This window comes from Protopterus annectens, chromosome 1.part1 (assembly GCF_019279795.1).
Source record: "Protopterus annectens isolate FY-2018-M chromosome 1.part1, PAN1.0, whole genome shotgun sequence".
Lineage (NCBI taxonomy): Eukaryota > Metazoa > Chordata > Ceratodontiformes > Protopteridae > Protopterus > Protopterus annectens.
The window spans coordinates 1,056,287,430-1,056,307,773 of record NC_056726.1 but is presented as its reverse complement, the minus strand read 5'-3'; the positions used below and the strand labels follow the sequence as shown (position 1 = coordinate 1,056,307,773).

Genomic DNA, 20,344 nt, shown 5'->3' with positions numbered 1-20,344 from the left:
TACACTACTGTGGGAAAAATATAAATTCCCAGCACTCCGATGTTGCACATGCAAATATAGGCAAAAATGTGATAACTGCATTTTCAAACTATTTTGCCTCTATTTGCTCCATTTGAACAATTGATGTGTACAGACTCACTAGCACACATCTTATATATGTGTGTAGCTGTGCATGTTTGGCTCTACTTTTGTATAGGTGAGTCGGCTGCAAGCATTTATCTGCTATTATAGTGCACTTTTCTGTTTCCATGTTATTGGGGAGATATTGAAGAGACTTTTCAGGCCAGGGTTAGTTGTGTAATGGAAAAACAAATTACTCTTTAAAATTAAAACATTTAAGAATATACAATAATTCAGCAAGATAGAAAACTTTACCACAAGTTACATACTGCAGACTTTTAATAAACCAGCTGTGAGGCAACAATGTTGTGTGGATGTTGTACAGAAAACACATTTACAGATTCAACAGAATGAGGAAGCTTTTCGTATTTTGACCAACCATTAAAAGCTGTACTACAAGATGGCACTAGGGGCACATCCAGAATTAAACCCAACATTTTTAAAAACTGACATTCATGAGTTTAAGAACTGTTAACATTTTGTCTGCTCTCAGGGCATCTAGGTCCATTAGCAGACATTTTAATATCATTTTAGTCAGTAACCTTGCCTTCACTTTTTTTCTAATAAAAAAATCTGTGGATTTTTTCCTTTGTTCTGCAATGCCAAATACAGCCAGTGGTGAAGACTTGGAAATAAAATGTGCATCCCTATAAAACTCACTTTCACTTGGAGAAAGTAAAAACATAAACATGGGGCTATGCAGCCCATACTGAAAACACATAATAAAAATAAAAGCAAGCATTTCATGCAGATATGAAGTACTATTTTCATGTATGTTGATTAGTCTGATATGATGTGTTTGTCTGAGGTGGCATGATTTCCTGTTAGCCACCAGAGATAAAACTGGATTTAGGAATAAGTACATGGGCACAATGGAAAGGTAAATACATGTTAAACCCTATAATTGCTTATATAACTACCTGCATATTTAATTTACAAATGTTAAGATAAGCACTATGCCGGCTTCATGTCTGACATAGAAATGTAGAGTCTCTCTCAGCTCACTTTCCTATCAATCAAATTTCCTTCTGCTGTGACTGTGGGGCTTGCATCCCTTACAACATGAAGTATTTTATGTGCCAGAATCCTTTTAGAATGAATCTTTTCAGATGTGGTTGTCATGTCTGAAGTTATTGTCGTTTTGACAGGTCCTCAGCTATGACACACCTCCTGGACATCTGGCACGGATGAGATTTTTTCCTGGAAGACCTAACCATTCTATTTGTTCACAGGGGTAAATCATGTCTCCTTGTTAGAATTAGAAGACATGATTCTGTGCATCAGGACAGTTTGAAAGTTAAAGTTTGACTTTCAGAAACAAAAATAAAATTCTAAAATGTGTTAACACCTTAAAGTGTTTTTGTGACAGGGGTAGCAAATGCTCACCCCAGAATGGGGAGTCAAGGGTGTCACATCTTGCTGCCTTAACTCTAAGATTACTGTCCATCACAGCAAGGGAAATGTTCCTATCTACTACAGTTTCAGAGTTATAGATTCCATCTAATGACACTTAGCCATACTGTTTCACGGACTGTAGTTTAGGTTATCTGTCTTTTGCTCAAAAAAAGATTTATTGCCATCATGTGAAAGCGGAACAGATCCTTTGTTGACATTTCTGAGTGTGAACTGCACACTTTCCAAGATATCAACATTTGTAAAAATTTAGTGAAAAATATAATTCTGGATTATTTTGCATTGTAATATTTTATAGTGTTTCTGTAAAGTCAGAGAATGTGTTGGCTATTATCATTAAAAAGTCTTTTTGCTGAAAAAAAACATTGCTGCTTTAACATGTCACAACATAACAAAATGTACATTTTTTTAGGAAAATGCTCAGAAATATATGGATGCAAGTAGGCTGCTACAGTTAGACAATTCCACACCTTCTAGTCTGTGAAACAACATTTGAAGAGAATGACATTCTGTGTAATTGCTGCTGCTTGTAGAAAACACTGACAACATCATTTACACAACTCATTTAGTCATTGTAACAAGCACTACATTAACAAGATAAGACCTTACAGGGACAGTAATGATACTTGTATGACAAACTATGTGCTGGTTTACAGGCCTCATTCTATAATCAGGCTGAAACCTTTAATTGTCTAATATACATGATAACTGAGTGATATAAATTGCAAGTCACAAGATCTGTTCATTTAATGACTGTATTATAACAGTAGATGTGTCATGTCATCCATGGCTTTGCAGCTCCTTTTTGTATGTTTGTACATGTTCCAAAATAAAAATAAACATCATTACAAGCAGGATAATGGCGACAATTAGCTTAGCGATATTTTCATTTGTGTAATCAATATTTTTGTTTGCGTAATCAACATCTGAAAAAGAAATTTAGTGATGGTTAGAAATTCTCTATCCATGTCACTTTTTAACAGAGAAATGTACTGCTTGTCTGTTCATTTGTGATGTTGGCATATAACCATGAAGTAAAACAATAAGTTAGTTATGGGCTTACATAACAAAAAGTTGCTGAACAGCTGAAACAAACCAAGTTGGTTGTGTTCGAGTAGAGCTACACAGCCTTCTAAATGGTCAGTCTTGAAAACTTCAACTACAAATGACCAAATGTGAAAAACAATTAGTAGGTAGCAGATTTGGCTTCCTCCTGGGGTTGCCATCTAGCCATTTTTTTACAGATGATTTTGAAATGAGAGTTATTGTCTGGTAGTCCAGAAAATATAGTACAGACTCTAGTATTTTGTTTAGTAACACAAACAAATTTCTGGAATTTGTAAAACATTCATCAAAGTCTTTCTGTTTTTACAAAAATAAATAAATAAATAAATAAATAAATAATAGTTACTGCAATGATGTTTTGTCCAAGACAGGGAAAATAAGACATTCTCCTCCCCCTGACTTACCCATCCACATCACAAAATGGAAGAGTGGATGTAGGGGAAGGAGAAAAGGGGGAGAGAAGCAGAGGTAGGGGTGGTGTGAGGAGTGTGGCTTTGTTCCATTTTTGTCACGAAAAAACATGACAACCTTACTACATCCTGCTAAATATGGACTGGCAGTCATAGACACTACTTAAGTTCTTAATATATACATCTTTAAACTCTGCAGAATAAAGTCTGCATATTGTTTACTGAGACACCTATAAGGCAACTCAACTGTCTGATTACAAAGGAATTTCCAGGCATGTCTAAAGGTCAGTTCCCCTATGCTTTTCCCTGTTAAACTGGTGAACCTGGGCATCCTGAAGCAATGTAGCAATTGCCTCATGTACACAAACAATCCTCTCCTCCTACCTCCAAACACATCCACTTGTGGGAGATCCGCTTACATAGCCAAACTAAAGGCCACATTCTTTCCAACTAAGACTGGAATAGCCAGTCAAGAGGAGAAGGTTAATACATACATAACACCAGATAGAACACAAAGCTCCCTGGATCACACACCACCACACCTCCCACATAGAAACACAAAACATACACCCACTTTTGTGGAGGCTCTCAATAAAAATCTGCCCAAACAACAAAGACCTGCGAGGCAGAAACGCAAACAACCACCTCATCAAAACACAACCCCTAAGACTTATAGCCCACACAAACAGTGTGCCACTCAGCCTAAGTCCCTATGGCAAAACATTTTACCCAACACACTAGTCATTGATGACTCAATAGTAAGGCACACTGACATCCCGTTCACTAGGTTGAATAAGGAGAAGGTTATGGTCAGCTGCCTGTCAAGGACCAGGATTCACCACATAACGCATGCACTTGGGTCACTCCACAAGTATAACTAAGACTCTGTCATTGTCTATGTTAGTGTGAATGACCCAAGACATACCTCCCTGGACTACATGAAAAGAGACATGGAGGAGCTCTTGGATCTTGTAGCCCAGGCAGGTATGACTCTCGCCCTGAGTAGCATCTTATCATCACCCAGAATGATACCACAGTACAAGCAGAAAATGATTGACTTCAACAACTGGCTACATTTCTGGCGTCATTCAAAGGAGATCCAGTTTCTGTCTGCCTGGGATAACACGATTGACAGACACGACTGATAGATCTCGATGCTTTGCTAGAGATGGCCTGCATCTGTCACCCCTGTGATTCCGGATACTGGCCAAGGCTGTTGCCACCCCTATAGTGCTTTGTTTAGGTAAAGCTCTGAAGACAAATTTGCCACCATAACAACTGCAAGTAAATGCAACCTAAGGGTTATGCTACTCAACGATAGAAGTCTAAATCTCAAAATGCATCGCTCGAGTCACTCCTTAAACTGGAGAACATCGACTTCTGTGCAGTAACAGGGTCCTGGTTCAAGGCTCTGGAGAGCACTCCAGCGCTACCAGGCTACAATGCATATCACACCTTTCAGACCCTAAATCTGGACCGCAGCCCTAAAGGAGGTGTGGACTGAAGCCCCAAAGGTGGTGGTGTATCCATCTTCATAAAAGATATGCACACCTCCAGACTAGTTACCCAATGCGATGCATCAGAGATAATACAACTAACACTGGATAAAACTGCAATCTAGGCTGTAGCCTGCTACTAATCCCCCACAATATCCCAAAATTCCCACTATGCATTCCTGAGCACTCTGGAAAGCATTAAGGTTCACTCTAATACCCTTATAGTGGGAGACTTTAACTACCCCTTCATTAGCTGGGAAAATTACTCCTGTTCCAACTCATTTGCCCAACAATTCCTGGAATTCATTAATTCCAACACATTGGACCAGCTAATTCTCACCCCTAGCAGAGGTAGAATAATTCTCAACCTGGTCATTACAAACATGGGAGACCGCTGCTCTACACCAGTAATCAACTCCTCCTTGGTTAGAGCTGACCACAAGTTAAATATAAACCCCTGCACCTCCTATATCAGCTTTTATCAGTTAAATATAAACCCCTGCAACCCCCATAGCAGCTATCAGTTAAATATAAATCACTGCCCCCCTATACATAAGCTGTTATAAGTTAAATATAAACCCCTGCCCCTTACATCAGCTGTTATCAGTTAAATATAAACCACAACCTTTCCCTTTATCATCTATCAGTTAAATATCAACCACTGGCCTTCCCTACATAAACTGTTATCAGTTAAATATAAACCCTTGCCTCCGCATCAGCAGTTATCAGTTAAATATAAACCCCTGTCCCTCCCAACATTAGCTGTTGCCAGTTAAATATAAACCCCTGCCACCAAACATAATCTGTTATCAGTTAACTATAAACAACTGCCATACCTAAATCAGCTGCTATCAGTTAAATATAAACTATGACCCCTCTCTATATCATCTATTAAATAGAAACCCCCTGCTCCACAACAGCAGTTATCAGTTAAATATTAACCCTTGCCCCTCCCTACATCAGTAATCAGTTAAAAATAAACCTCTGCCCCCTACATCACCTGTTTTCAGTTAAATGTAAACCCCACTCTCCCATACACCAGCTGTTATCAGTTAAATATAAACCCTTGCCTTACCATACATCAGCTGTTATCAGTTAAATATAAACCACTGCCCCCCTCTACATCAGCAGTTATAAGTTAAATAGAATTCCTTGCTCCTCCCTACCTCAGCTGTTATCATAAGATCATAGGAGGCTACTAGGCTTTTGGCCCTGAGGCCCTAATAAGCCTAGCTAAGAGTTTAACCCATGTTCAGACAAGTTAGCACACAAAGACAATGTCCAGCAGGGATACGTGTGGAATCCCAGGGGTGTATTTTCTGTTTCCCATCCAGTTATCTAGGTTGCACTTAAAAAAGAGTAAAGAGGTGCTCTGCTTAACATTGAGAAGGAGTCTATTCCACAGATAGGGGGTCTCTGGGACACAAATCTGTCCTGCCAACAAGTCCTGTTGATGTCACAGAGCAGGTTGAGGCTACTCCTGCAAGTTACTCGAGTGTAGCCTGACTTGCAGATATGCAGCAGCCCCATCAAGGTGGGGACTGTGATCACCTTGTCTGGCAGACAGAGTTCATTGTCAGCTGTTGTCAGTTAAATATAAACCACTCCCTCCTAATCAGCTGTTATCAGTTAAATATAAACCACTGCCCCTCCCATCATCTGCTGTTATCAGTTATATATAAAACACTACCCCTCCCTACATTAGCTATCAGTGAAATATAAACCACTGCCTCCCACATCAGCTGTTATCAGTTAAATTTAAACCACTGACCCTCCCAATATCAGCTGTTATTAATTAAATATAAACCACTGCCCCTCTGTACATAAGCTATCAGTTCAGTATAAATATCTGCCCCCACATATCAACTGTTATGAGTTAAATATAAACCACTGACCCTCCCTACATCATTATCAGTTAAGTATAAACAACTGCCCCTCCTACATCAGCTGATATAATATGAACCACTGCCCCTCCCCACATAAGCTGTTATAAGTTAAAGATAAACCACTGCCCCTCCCAACATCAGTTGTTATCAGTTAGATATAAAGAACTGCCCCTCCCTACATCAGCTATTAGTTAAATATAAACCACAGCCCCTCTCTACATAAGCTGTAATCAGTTAAATATAAATCACTGTCCCTCCCAACATCAGCTGTTATCAGCTAAATATAAAGCACCGCCCCTCCCTACATTAGCTATCAGTTAAATACAAACCACTGCCGCCCACATAAGCTGTTATCTGTTAAATTCAAACCACTGACCCTACCAACATCAGCTATCAGTTAAATATAAACATTTGCCTCCACATACCAGTTGTTGTCAGTTAAATATAAACCACTGCACCTCTCTACATAAGCTGTTAACAGTTAAATATGTAAATTTGAAAATATGTTTATGGACGGTGCAGTGGTGCAACTGCGGTGGTGGTGCTGCGGTAGTGTTGTAGCCTTACAGCAAGACGTTTTCCCGTTCGATTCTCAGGTAGAGCGTCTTCTGTGTGGAGGCATGCCTGAATGGGTGTGCCTTCATTGAAGGTTGTGCATCAGGGCTGGCAACTTGGCACATAAAAAATCAACTGCCTATCATTGGCGGACTGGAGTTCCGCTGTGGCGACCCCTAATCAGGATAAGCCGAAAGACACAACAACGCTGCAGTGGTGCAATGGTTTGCATTGCTGCCAAACAGCAAAAGGTTCTCCTGTCTGATTTTTGGCTGGGTGCATGTCTGCCCTGCATTCATGTGGGTTTCCTTCGGGTGCTCTGGTTTCCTCCCAAATTACTCAGGCATGCATCTGGAGTGTTTCTTCCCAGTCCTGTTCTGAACACTGTCTCATTCCAAGTCAGACTTTCATAGTTGACAAATGTTAGATAAATAAATAAAATAAAATAAATAAATATAACCCCCTGCCCCTCCATATCAGCTGTTATCAGTTAAAAATAAACCAGAGCACCTACTACTTCAGCTGTTATCATTTAAATATAAACCTCAGTTCCTACCTACATCAGCTGTTATCAGTCAAATATTAACCACTGCCCCTCACTACCTCAGCTGTAATCAGTTAAATATAAACCTCTGCCCCTTCCTACATCAGTTGTTATCAGTTAAATATATACCTCTGCCACTTCCTACATCAGCTATTAGTTAAATGTAAATTACTGCCCCTCCTTACATCACTTGTTTTCAGTTCAATGTAAACCGCTACCCCACAAAGTTTTAGTAAGTGTCTCGTAGTCTTAAATAATACCATGTAAACTTACACTGAAGGGTAAAATTAATTTTTCCAGCCTTAACTCTGTAGTAAGAGTTCACCTTATGCTGAAGGATAGTAGCAATTCTCTTAAACTTGGCCTAAAAATCATATCTAACTATACACTGAGGACAGTAGTAATTCTATTAACCTAAGCACGAGACTCATGTGTAGCCTTATACTGAATGATAGTAACAAATTCTCCCTGTCTAAGCCGGATACTTACACCTAACCTTATACTGAATGATAGTAGTAACTAATTCTCCCTGTCTTAGCCTGATACTCATACCTAACCTTATACTGAATGATAGCAGTAACTAATTCTCCCTGTGTTAGCTTGATACACATATCTAGTCTTATACTGAATGATAGTAGTAACTAATTCTCCCTGTCTTAGCCTGATACTCATACCTAACCTTATACTGAATGATAGCAGTAACTAATTCTCTATGTCTTAGCCTGATACTCATACCTAACCTTATACTGAATGATAGTGGTAACTAATTCTCCCTGTCTTAGCCTGATACTCATACATAACCTTATACTGAATGATAGCAGTAACTAATTCTCCCTGTCTTAGCCTGATACTCACATTTAGCCTTGTACTGAATGATAGCAGTAACTAATTTTCCATGTCTTGCCTGATACTCACATCTACCCTTATACTGAATGATAGCAGTAACTAATTCTCCCTGTCTTAGCCTGATACTCATACATAACCTTATACTGAATGATAGTGGTAACTAATTCTCCCTGTCTTAGCCTGATACTCACATCTGGCCTTGTACTGAATGATAGCAGTAATTAATTCTAGCTGTATTAGGCTTATACTCATACCTAACCTTATACTGAATGATAGTAGTAACTAATTCTCCCTGTCCTAGCCTGATACTCACACCGAGCCGTACACTGAATGATAGTACTAAATAATTTGCCCTGCCTTAGCCTGATACTCACTGAATGATAGTAGTAACTAATGCTCTATGTCTTAGCCTGATACTCACATCTAGCATTATACTGAATGATAGTGGTAACTAATTCTCCCTGTCTTAGCCTGATACTCACATTTAGCCTTGTACTGAATGATAGTGGTAACTAATTCTCCCTGTCTTAGCCTGATACTCACATCTGGCCTTGTACTGAATGATAGCAGTAATTAATTCTAGCTGTATTAGGCTTATACTCATACCTAACCTTATACTGAATGATAGTAGTAACCAATTCTCCCTGTGTTAGCTTGATACTCACATCTGGCCTTATACTGAATGATAGCAGTAATTTATTCTAGCTGTCTTAGGCTGATACTCATACCTAACCTTATACTGAATGATAGCAGTAACTAAGTCTACCTGTCTTAACCTGATACCCACATCTACCCTTATACTGAATGATAGTACTAACTAATTCTCCCTGTCTTAGCCGTATACTCATACCTAACCTTATACTGAATGATAGTACTAACTAATTCTCCCTGTCTTAGCCGTATACTCATACCTAACCTTATACTGAATGATAGTAGTAACTAATTCTCCCTGTCTTAGCCTGATACTCACATCACATAAGAAGGGTCTTATTAAGGGACAATTTGTGCGTATTTCACATATGGTTAGTAGGGAGATGGACTTTCAAGCCCAGTGTAAAATTTTGGAAGAAATGTTATTAGCAATGGATTACCCGATTAAACTGATTAATAGGGCTTGGGAGGAAGTATCTAACATGAGGGCTTTAGGGGTATTTAGTCCACTCTTGAGTGACACCTTTTTCCCACAGAATAATCAAGGCAATTTGAATATTTACAATAAGGTGAATAAGCAGGGAAACGCACAAATTTTCAGACTCTCTTTTGTAGCAGATTTCTCCATTGATCATACTGCTATTATTGATGCAGTGAGGAAGAATTGGACTATATTTAGTAGTCAAGGAGATATCATTGACAAGGTAGGACCATCCCCCAATGTAATTTTTAGAAGAGGTAAGATTTTTAATGAGTTATTGCAGAGTACAAATAATGTTGGCACTTGGCACGGTAGGGGTACTCATGCTTGTGGTTTTTGTGCACAGTGTATATAAATCCTCCCAGTAGACAAGATAATTATTAACGGAATAAAGATGTATGCCAAGGATAATTACTCTTGTATCACAAAGGGAGTGGTATATGCAGCTATTTGCTGTCAATGTACAGGGTTTTACAGTGGTAAAACCAAGAGGAGTTTTAAGGACAGGATCTATGAGCATATTAGGGATATTAGAATTGCTAGTCCCAATAGTGCCCTATACAAACATTTGTTACAACATCCAGGTCATACCTTTAAATTTTTAATTGTGGAAAAAGTTACACCAGATCCACAGGGTGGCCCATGGAAGGATTTACTTAATTTTAAAGAATTATGGTGGCAAGTTAAATTTAATGCCACCAATCCCCTTGGTCTTAACGATAGCATTAGTATAATTAGTCTTTTGAAATTGTGTTCATTTTTTGGTTAAAGTATTTGGTTTATTTAAGTTTTATATTAGTGTTGTATTGCTTTTTAAAACAACTAATACAATTATTATTTATTATTTATTATTATTTATTACCAAAAAATGTTTTATATATTATTGCATTTTTATATATTTATTTGTCTGTAATGTTTATTATGAAATCTGAAATGAATTGTACTGATGTTAATTAGTTTGTTTAGAGGTTGAGTCAAAAGTATGAGTATTGTCATGTGATTTTTTTTATTATAAATATCTTGATGTTTAATGACGTACATATTCTGAAGAAGTCAGGTGACGAACCTGATGAAAGCACTCAATAAACGGTTGGATTACAATTTGGCTCTGCTGGTTCTACTGCATTTACTATGTTTGGTTCTTTCTGGTTCTGAGTTTGCAAAAACCCTACGATTTGTTAACAGAATTTGACTAAATGTGGGTTACATTATTCGCCTTCTTTTAACTCATAGGTTCATAGATTAGTACTAAACTAACTGTCCTTGCGAGCCATTTTAAGCCTAGACAATTATTTCTTGTGAGACTCAAACCCTGCACCTCATGTTTGTAAGGCAAACACCTTAACCATTAGGCCACCCTCCCAATCTTCATTTATGGTATATACAGACCACAAATGGCTGTTTCTTGAAAAGAATTCCCATTGTTGTCACTTCTGCCTTGTTTTGTTCTTTAACCCTTTTCCCATTTCTTGCATTTTTCTTTATGAAAAGCCACTTACACTTGTACATGATATATATCGTGTGTCTGACTCTACCATTTTTGAAATAAGCTTTTTCTTTCCATCCTCTCATTCTCTCACTTGTCTGATAAATTGTTCACATTTACTTTATTACATCTGGTTACATACATGTCTTCTCCACACAAAGGTGGGCCATCTAAAGAACCTGGAAACTACAGACCCATAAGTCTCACTAGTTTTATATGTAAAATCATGGAAAGAATTATCATGGCAATGAACAACAGAGATATATTAAACCTCCAGACACTGGACTCAACCTAGTTTGTTTTCATCAAGGGTAGATCATGCATACTTAACCTGGTGGACTTCTTTGAGAAGGTCATCAAAGCAATGGATAAGGGCAAAATTGTTCACACTGCCTACCTTGACCTGGCCAAGGCATTTGACACAATACCCCATGCAGGCATTGTTGACAAACTCAGGAGGTTAGGTATCAACCCGTATGTCACCTGGTGGATAGCTACCTGGCTCACAGACAGTACCTTAGAAGTGGGGAGCTGGGGAGTCTATCTCTACAAAGAGGCCAGTCACAAGTGGAGTCCCTCAGAGATCAGTCCTTGGACCATTCCTTTTTGGCATTTACTTCTGACTAGTCAAGGCCAATGTCAGTGGTCTCTGGCTGACCAAATTTGCAGATGATTGCAAATTAGGAGCGATCACTGAATCTCACACTGACAAATGTCCTCCAGGAGGGGTTGGCACAAACAAGCAACTGGTGTCAGAGTCATGGACTAAAATTAAATGCCAAGAAATGCACAATAGTATCCTTTGGGAAGTCATCCATCCCTGGTAACTATCATATTGACAACAACCCCATTAGAGAGGACCCAGTAGTCAGACTTAGGGATACACATAGATAGTAATCTAGCCTTTGATCATCACGTGTCTAAAGTGGTGAGGAAATCATTTTATGTTGCACAACTTATTAACAAAGGTATAACATCTAAGTCCAAGGAAGTCATTGTTCCACTACATTTTACTTTCACAAGACTAATCATTGAGTACAATGCCCCTTTTGGCATGTACCTAGCCAGGCATATCAAACAACTGGAATGTCCACAGAGGTTCCTAATATGTCCTATGCAGACTGAGTCAAGGCCGTATCTCTGTATTCTTTCTCCTACAGGTTTTTGTGGGGAGATCTATGCCTGGCATACAGGGCATTGTCAGACTCAACTCTGATGGACCGCCTGCATAGCAACAAAACAAACAATACCAGAACTACCTGTGCTAAAGACTTAAACCTTGCCTGTGATATAAATAGCACTTGCTGGAGAGACAGGTATGCATCCCAGAGACTACGCCGTCTATGGAACAGGCTCCATCCATGTGAAGCAGAGTTCCTCCCTAACCTAATTCAAGTACAACTTGGACAATTGGATGGAAAACTGGAAATTCATCCCTGGTTTGGCACCCATTTCTCAATTGGATGGGAAACTGGAAATTCATCCCTGGTTTGGCACCCATTTCTCTAATGGACACAGGTAACCTGTAGATGTTCATCTCTCAGGCCCACACTTACACTTATCAAGGGTATCAGAACTTGTCAATGATTTGGGATGCATGGCTAGGCTTAAAAAGGTCCTTGAGGTTGTTAGCTTAGTAAACACCTATGAACCTGTGACCCTATCATTCTCTGTCATGCCTTTGATTTATTCTCTGACTCTTATTTATATGCTTTTTATTCTTTCTTTCTTAAATTATAATTACCGACAGACTTTTTTCATTCTACTTAATATATAGACCTGATTGCGATCATCTACCTCTGTTACTCCTTTGATTCCTTCTGTACTAAATACAAACTTACATTAAATAAATCAGATGAAAACAACATTGATCTCTCCCTCGTGAAAACAAATAATTAAGCAAGGGAAGCTCTGGAAAAGTCAACATAGAGGTGTAACAGAAAGTAAACTTCCTGATGAAGGTAATAACACCAGAGCAGTTGATAAAGTTGACACAGATATTTAAATAAAACGTAATTCCAAATGTTCTGATAGACTACATGCAAAGAAATACAAAATTGTTGTGTATGATATGATTTTAATATTTTTGTATCGTCATTTTGCATATGCAAAAATCATAGTAACACAAAGCATTTTATATTGAATCTGAAACCCACTAAGACATGTTATCTTTATCATCAAGATATATTTATTCAAGCACTCATTTGTCATTACAGGGGTTAGTCATATCTGATATAAACATAACCAAAGATAACAGTAAGAAGACCAATACAAAATCACAGTAGATTCTAAATAAATGCCATATGATCAGACTTTAAAAGGTTTCCTCGATCCATATTTGTTAGGAAGAGAGCTTTCATTAATTAACAAACTTTATTAGATCAGGATAGATTTCTTGCTTATAATTTTCTTGTAGGCCACTAGACTACAGCATCATTCCATTGTACAAGCAGGCCACAAAAACATTAAAGACTGAAGCTATACTAATTTCATGAACCTTAATCATAACCTGATTTGAGAATGGAGTCCATTCCCATCACAGTGTTAGAAACCCAAAACATTTTAAGAAATTGAAAATGAAAATGTCATATAGAGTATCAGAATATGCAATCCACAAAAGCATAAATATAAACTGTGATGCAGTTACACAGTTAACAAACCCAAAGTTGGTTCTAGACCAGTTATCTCTCACTAACCTATAAGCAGCCATTTATTAGTTTAATGGGAAGACAATTTTCATGGAGGTCATTAAATTACCTGGGGACTTGAATAGTTAGGAGTCTACTGTGTTTCCAAAAGACTGACATCTGTAGCTCTCTGTTTCTCTGTAGATAGATAGTTACATATATAGCTAGATAAAATAATGACACACACACACACACACACACACACACACACACACACACACACACACACACACACACACACACACGCATGCACACACACACACACACACATACACACACATTCATGCACACACACACACACACACACACACACACACACACACACACACACACACACACACACACACACACACATACACACACACGTGCGCACACAAGAGCACACATACACCAACTCACACATACACACACACATGCACACACACACACACACACACACACACACACACACACACACACACACACACACACACACACACACACACAACATACATATTGAGCTTGCCAAATATATAAATAATAAACACATTGTGCAATTATGATTTTGCCAGATGTTGCTGAAATTTGAGTATTTTGAGGGACAGCCAATGAGTGGTGTGTGGGGATGGTGTTCTAGTAGTTTCCACTGCAGTTAGCTAATCGCATGGACTCTATCTTATTTTAAAACAGAGTAGTCTGATAAGCTAAATTCATAAGGTTACTCTTTAGTTTATGAACAGTGTAAAGTGTTGAAAGAAATTCTTGGAGCATGGAATGAGATATTTTTCCAGTCAGGGCTAACCTGTAGAATATAGCGGGTAGACAATGCCTAGTGGGAATGCCTGATTTGAGAGCTTAGTGCATAGCCTAGGATGATATAATACACAGTTTATCATTTATCTTTCTAATCATATCAGTCAACTTGAGAAAACTCTGATATTTCTAACTAAGAATATCAAACACTTCAAGACCCAAAGTTATCCAGACAGACTGACAGCTCTCTCTCTTCTTCTCTCTGCACTCAAGTTTGCTATAAATTCCTCAGTGGTGATCTGTGTCTCAGATTTTAAACATGGAAGAGCCAAACCTCTTTGATCTGCTCTTGTTTTGTAGAAAAAACATGCTCTCTCAAATACCTAATTAACAGATGAATAACATGTGCTTGCATGGTAGATTCATATCCCGATGTAACTCATAACTCTGAAATACCCTCCCAATACATGCCACAGTAACACCCTTGTCACTTTCATACAACAAATATAGCAACCTCAGGTTCTCCTCTTGTCTATTCCATGTTGCCCTCCTCTAGGCTGGAGGGTACTTCCAAATATGGCTCATTGCTAGGTTTGTCATAGTCTGCAGACAGTTTGTTTAGCACTTGCTCTTGAAGTATGAACCTGAGCTTGATTCTCAGAGTGGAGCTTACGAGAGAGACCTACAGCCTGTGGTTATCCTGCTACCTGTGAGAGCTATTGAATTTTCCTTTCATAGCTTAGGAAAGAGGCCTACAACCTGGGGTTATTCTATTAGTTTTAGGAAACTTGCATCTCCCTTTCCTAGACTAGAGCCATAAACAAATGCAGGCTACAATTGTTGGGTAGATGATCTTATATGCTCTCCAGTCCTAATGGCTGGTATTCATGCAGACCAACAATTGAAATGAAAAGGGATAGCTTTTTGTTTGAAACAATCCACTGTTGTTTTCCTGTAAGAATTTTGAGGGTGGAAAGCTAACCAGAGAAGCATGTACACATTCTCAAAATCAAGTAATAAAAATGCAAAACACTCCTACTTTGAGATTCAAATAAGCAAATTTGTCTATCAGACTTCATCAGATGCAATGTTTCAAAATGAAAAACCATTACAATGTAAATTGTTTAAATCATCCTAAACAATGAGGAGTGCTTGAGAACAGCCCATAAGACTGGGAAGTAAGACAATGGCTCCTAATTGGCTAATAGTCAGTTCAGCGATGGGAGGGGAGGCAAAGTCCCTAATTAGAAAATGGGTCACGAGTTGGCTAATAGACAGGACAGTGACTGGAGGGGAGGCAAAGTCCCTAATTAGAATATGAGTCACTGATTAGTTAGGCTGTTATTCACCACGTTCTTCTTATTAAGGACAAAGAATCATTCACAATGTTATAAAAATAAAAATGGGATGACAACTAGTGGCATACAAGTACTGGCTTCCATCTAAAAACTTTCTATGTACTCCCATACAAATTTCACCTCTATCAATTCCCCGTCCAAGTAAGACACTTTTTTCCATACTGTAACCCATCAAAAGAACGGTCAAATATGTTATGCTGTAAATCAACAACAAACGGGAGCATTTCAAGCTCATCCCCCTCACAAATGAAAATCAAATCATCTGTCTAATGACAGTAATATCTAACATATTTTTTTCATAAAAATATACTTATATAGACATTCCTTCTCATAATAAGTCATGAATAAATTAGCATACATGGGGGCAAAAGGTCCCACTATGGCTGTTCCCTGTTTCTGCCTAAATATTTCATTATTTCATTATTAAATATGGAAAAAGTTATTAGTTAAACAAAAATGTGTCAAATCAATCAAATAATTAGCTAATGCACTATCCTCCAAAAATACATAAGGGCATGAAGTCCGTCCTCATATTTACTTATGCAATTAAGGACAACAAAAAAATGTAACTAAAACGCAACCTTCGCTGTTAAATTTTTTATGCACTTCATCTTCTGAAAAATATCCCAACCTGATACCTTTTTGCAACAATTCTTGAAATTTAATTATTGCTTTTCTATAAATATCATTATCACTACTCTCATATATGTTTTCATTGTGCAAATGTTTCAAACACATCCTATAGTATTGTTCAAAATGCATTATAACTTTTTTATTTCCTTTGTTAGATGGTTTTATAATCAAATCCCTTTTTTCCTTCAATTCTTGCCAAGCTTTCCACTCTTTCAATGTCAAATTGTAGCAAACCTTATTCTTATTATGTAACATATTTTCACACATTTCATTCATAGCAAAATTTAATGTAGAACTAAAATTAATATTTTTTTCATTAGACTAGGCAGGAATTAAACTACTTTTAGTGGGAAAAATAGACATATCAATAGAACAATAAGCATTACTATGCATATACTCTATAGTCATTCAAATCTGAAAAACAAAAATGAAAAAAAAAACTTTCTTCCATAGACACATCATCACAGGGCAAATTATTATTTCAATTAGCATAAAAAAACCTTTAAATGTAATTTACAGACAAAACAGAAGACGTCCCTGACTTAAAATATACCTTCTCTGAAGCATTGTACAGACAAATTTTTGTCCCAAATTTAAAACAGAAAATTTCTTATCAGATAAATCACATCCAGAAAGATATACAGCCATATTACAGTTTGCATAAACAAAGTCATTGCCACCTGCTTCTCTTGTTGTTAAACTGTCGTTGTGCCAGTAATATCTGTTGTCCAAATCCATTTTCATTATTAATGGAGCAATTATGGCCCCTTTTATGATTAAATTGTTCTCTGCTTCCAAAACCAGTGTTCATTTTCCTCCAGTTGATTGTCAGCTGGCAAAACAGAATATTCATGTTCATCGCTTTCTAAGTCACCATTATAATCCATCCCTTCTGAAGAGGCAAATGATACTGAATGAGGTTTCTTAAAACTTTCTCTATTATGTCATCCCTTTCCACAGTGCTGATTGGCTGATGACACAAACACCCACCCATTCTCATAGTCCCTTATATCATGTAGCAATTTCAATTTCTTATATTCTACCAAATCTTTCTCTAATAAATTTAACTTTGTGTTTACATTTTCCATTAAATTATTCATATTGACTGAGTTTAGAGAACTAGATATCTCTGAAGACAAGGATTGCAGTTGTTGTTTAAGTTTTTGTTGCTTGAGTTGATCATGTTCAAGTTAACTAGAAAGCCAGTCCATAACACATCTTTGGGCTGCTGCAACCCAAACATCCTGAAACATCTTATCAGACTTATAATGCATGTCAAAAGGGTCACTAGGGCTTTTTATAACCAAAGACCTCTAGGTGTAATATTTAACTCTATATATCTTATTAAGCCCAGAATGTTAAAGTGTACCTCGGTTTCCTTCTGTAAAAACAACTCAAATTTTTCACATAGTTCTCTCATGTCCAACGGAAGTTTCCATTCATAATCTCAAAATACTGAAATCTCAAATTTCTGTGTTCTGAGACCATAAAAAAAAAATTCAGAATACCCAAAGTGCACAAGCATGAATTTGAATATCTCGAATCTGTGCTTTGCATTTTTGGTACGATACGTGAAGTTTTTGGCTGGGATGGTATCTGTAATTGAAGTTGCGTGAGTGTATGTGTGTGTTTTTGTACGGTGTATGTGTGGTTAAGGGTAGGGAGGTGTAAGTATAAGTGTGAGTGCTGGATTTGTTGGTGTTTGTGTATATGTGATGTGTGTGTGTGTGTGTGTGTGTGTGTCTGTGTGTGTGTGCGAGCAAGTGTAGACTGCCATGGTGTGATTTTTTTTTTTTTTCGTTAAGTGTGATCTCGGAGTTGGTATATTTAAGTAGGGGGGTGGGGGATGCAGCCCCCTATTTGTGTGGTACTGGAGGGCTTGCCCCTTGCTTACATGCAGTGTAGGGTTGTGTGGTTTGTGTGGGGTGGGTAGAATGGTGTGTGTGTTGTGTGATGTATGGTGTATGTATGTTCATGATTGTGTGAGTCGGCATTGTGGGTTTCGGGATTGTGAATGGTTTGGATTTATAGTTGTGAAATACTGAAATTCGAGATTTCAGTATTTCGAGTTTATGAAGTGGAACCCCAAAGGGACAGAATTAAAAACCTGTCCCACCACTGAAAAGGGATTATTCCCATTTCTCTGCTACTCCTCAATGCACCAATCAAACAGGTTTTAAAATTAGATGCATCAGGGCCATTTTCAGTAGTAGTACTTTGTGCAGCCTGGATATATTGTTCCATAGTTCTCTGTACCCCGGATAAATGTCCAGAAGCACCAACAGCTCTAAAAGCAGGCAAAGAATCTTCTCTAAACATTCATGGAATATATCTGTTAGGATCCAACACCATAGAAAAGCACTAAATCCAAACAAGAAAAAAAAAGACCAAACCGCTGCCTCAGACCCAAATCACTTTAGTTCTCTTGTCCCTCAGTAAAAGACCATCAAGGAGTTACAAAATACATCGGAAATCGGTTACTTTATATACAAAGCAGAAAACCAATTATTCAATTATAAAATTAATTAATTAAATAAAATACTTCCAATTAATCTCTCCATTCAGACCAATAGGAACCGTTGTATAATATTTAAGAATAAAAACAGATTCCTTATACAACTTTTCTTTCAGAAGAATTTCATCGCTATCCCTAACATATATTTGTTCTAAAACACTACTCTGAAGCACAGAAAAGCCATTATTGTGTACACCTTTAAAATGACAAGCTATAATATTGTCTTCCTGTTGATTTTTTATACCCCTTATATATTCCGGTAACCTAACCTTAATCTTCTTTTCATCTCACCAATTTAAAATAAATCACAGGGACATTTTAGTGCATAAATAAGCCCCCTGCTATTACATGTGAAATGCCCTTTAGGTGAATACTTAAACGCATTTATATATTCAAAAGAACACACTACATGTTTCCAAATAGAACAGGTTTTGCATTTAAAACTGCCCATAGATATTGGATAGTTTTTCAAATTTACTATTGGTAAAACAAAATTCCATGTACAAGCATGTCCTTAAGACTCCTTCCCCATTTATATGACATCATGGGATATTTATCCAAAATTCTATTCAAATCTTTATCTCTAACAAGAAAGTTCCAATAATATAGGTTCATAGGTTGGTACTAGGCTATCGGCCCTAGGGCCTATACAAGCCTAGCCATAACAATTCCCTGGCTATTCCCTGGCTGTTTCTTCCCACACTATTTACTTCCATGGACCCCTGTCTAGCAGGGCGACTGACGTTATCCCCAGGGTGAATTTCCTTTCTCCCATCCAATCATCAAGTTTCCTTTTGAAGAGGGCCAAAGGGGTACTCTGCTTGAAAAGTATGGGCAGTCTATTCCAGAGTTTGGGGAGGCTCTGGGTCAGGAACCTATCATTCCAGCATGTTTTGTTTATTGTGATGACAAAGTTTAGATCCCTGGAGCATGTGGCTCTGAGGGATTGGGATTTCTTTAAGTGTAGCATGTCCAACAGCTCTGAGTATGACATGGCCTTGTATGTCAAGCAGAGATCGCCTCTGAGCAGACAATATGCGATAGAATATAGCTGGAGTTTTTTAAGGCAGTCAGCATAGGGCATCTGCTTTAGGCCTGTGATTCTTTTAGTGAGGTATTTCTGTGCCCTTTCCAGTTGTTGCAGATGTCTTGAGAGGTACATACTGAATGGGGCGTTGTATTCTATAAAGGGTCTAATCAGGGATGAGTACAATGGGACAATGACCTCATTTTTTCTGGATGAAAAGTACTTAGTGATGAGGTGTGCCACATAGAAGGATTTCCTGACTGTTGTGGTGATGTGGTTATTGAAGGTGAGACTACTGTCCACCTGTGTCCCTAAGTCTCTTATCACACTTTCAGTGTTTAGTGTACAGCCACCTATGTGGTAATTCTTGGGTATATGTTTTTTCCCAAAACGGTTAACTATGCATTTCTTGGCTTTAAGCTTGAGCCCATGGCTCTGG

At 37.8% G+C, this 20,344-nt stretch overlaps 1 protein-coding gene across 1 annotated transcript in view; it reads right to left on the bottom strand.

Moving 5' to 3' along the window:
- Positions 1-381: 381 nt before the first annotated feature.
- The window catches only part of LOC122815333, a 250,636-nt gene continuing 230,673 nt past the window's right edge, over positions 382-20,344 (bottom strand). Inside the window, exon 6 of the mRNA XM_044087756.1 lies at positions 382-2,459. Coding sequence (XP_043943691.1) covers positions 2,314-2,459 — 146 coding nt within the window. The 3' untranslated portion in view covers positions 382-2,313. The remainder of the gene's footprint in view (positions 2,460-20,344) is intronic.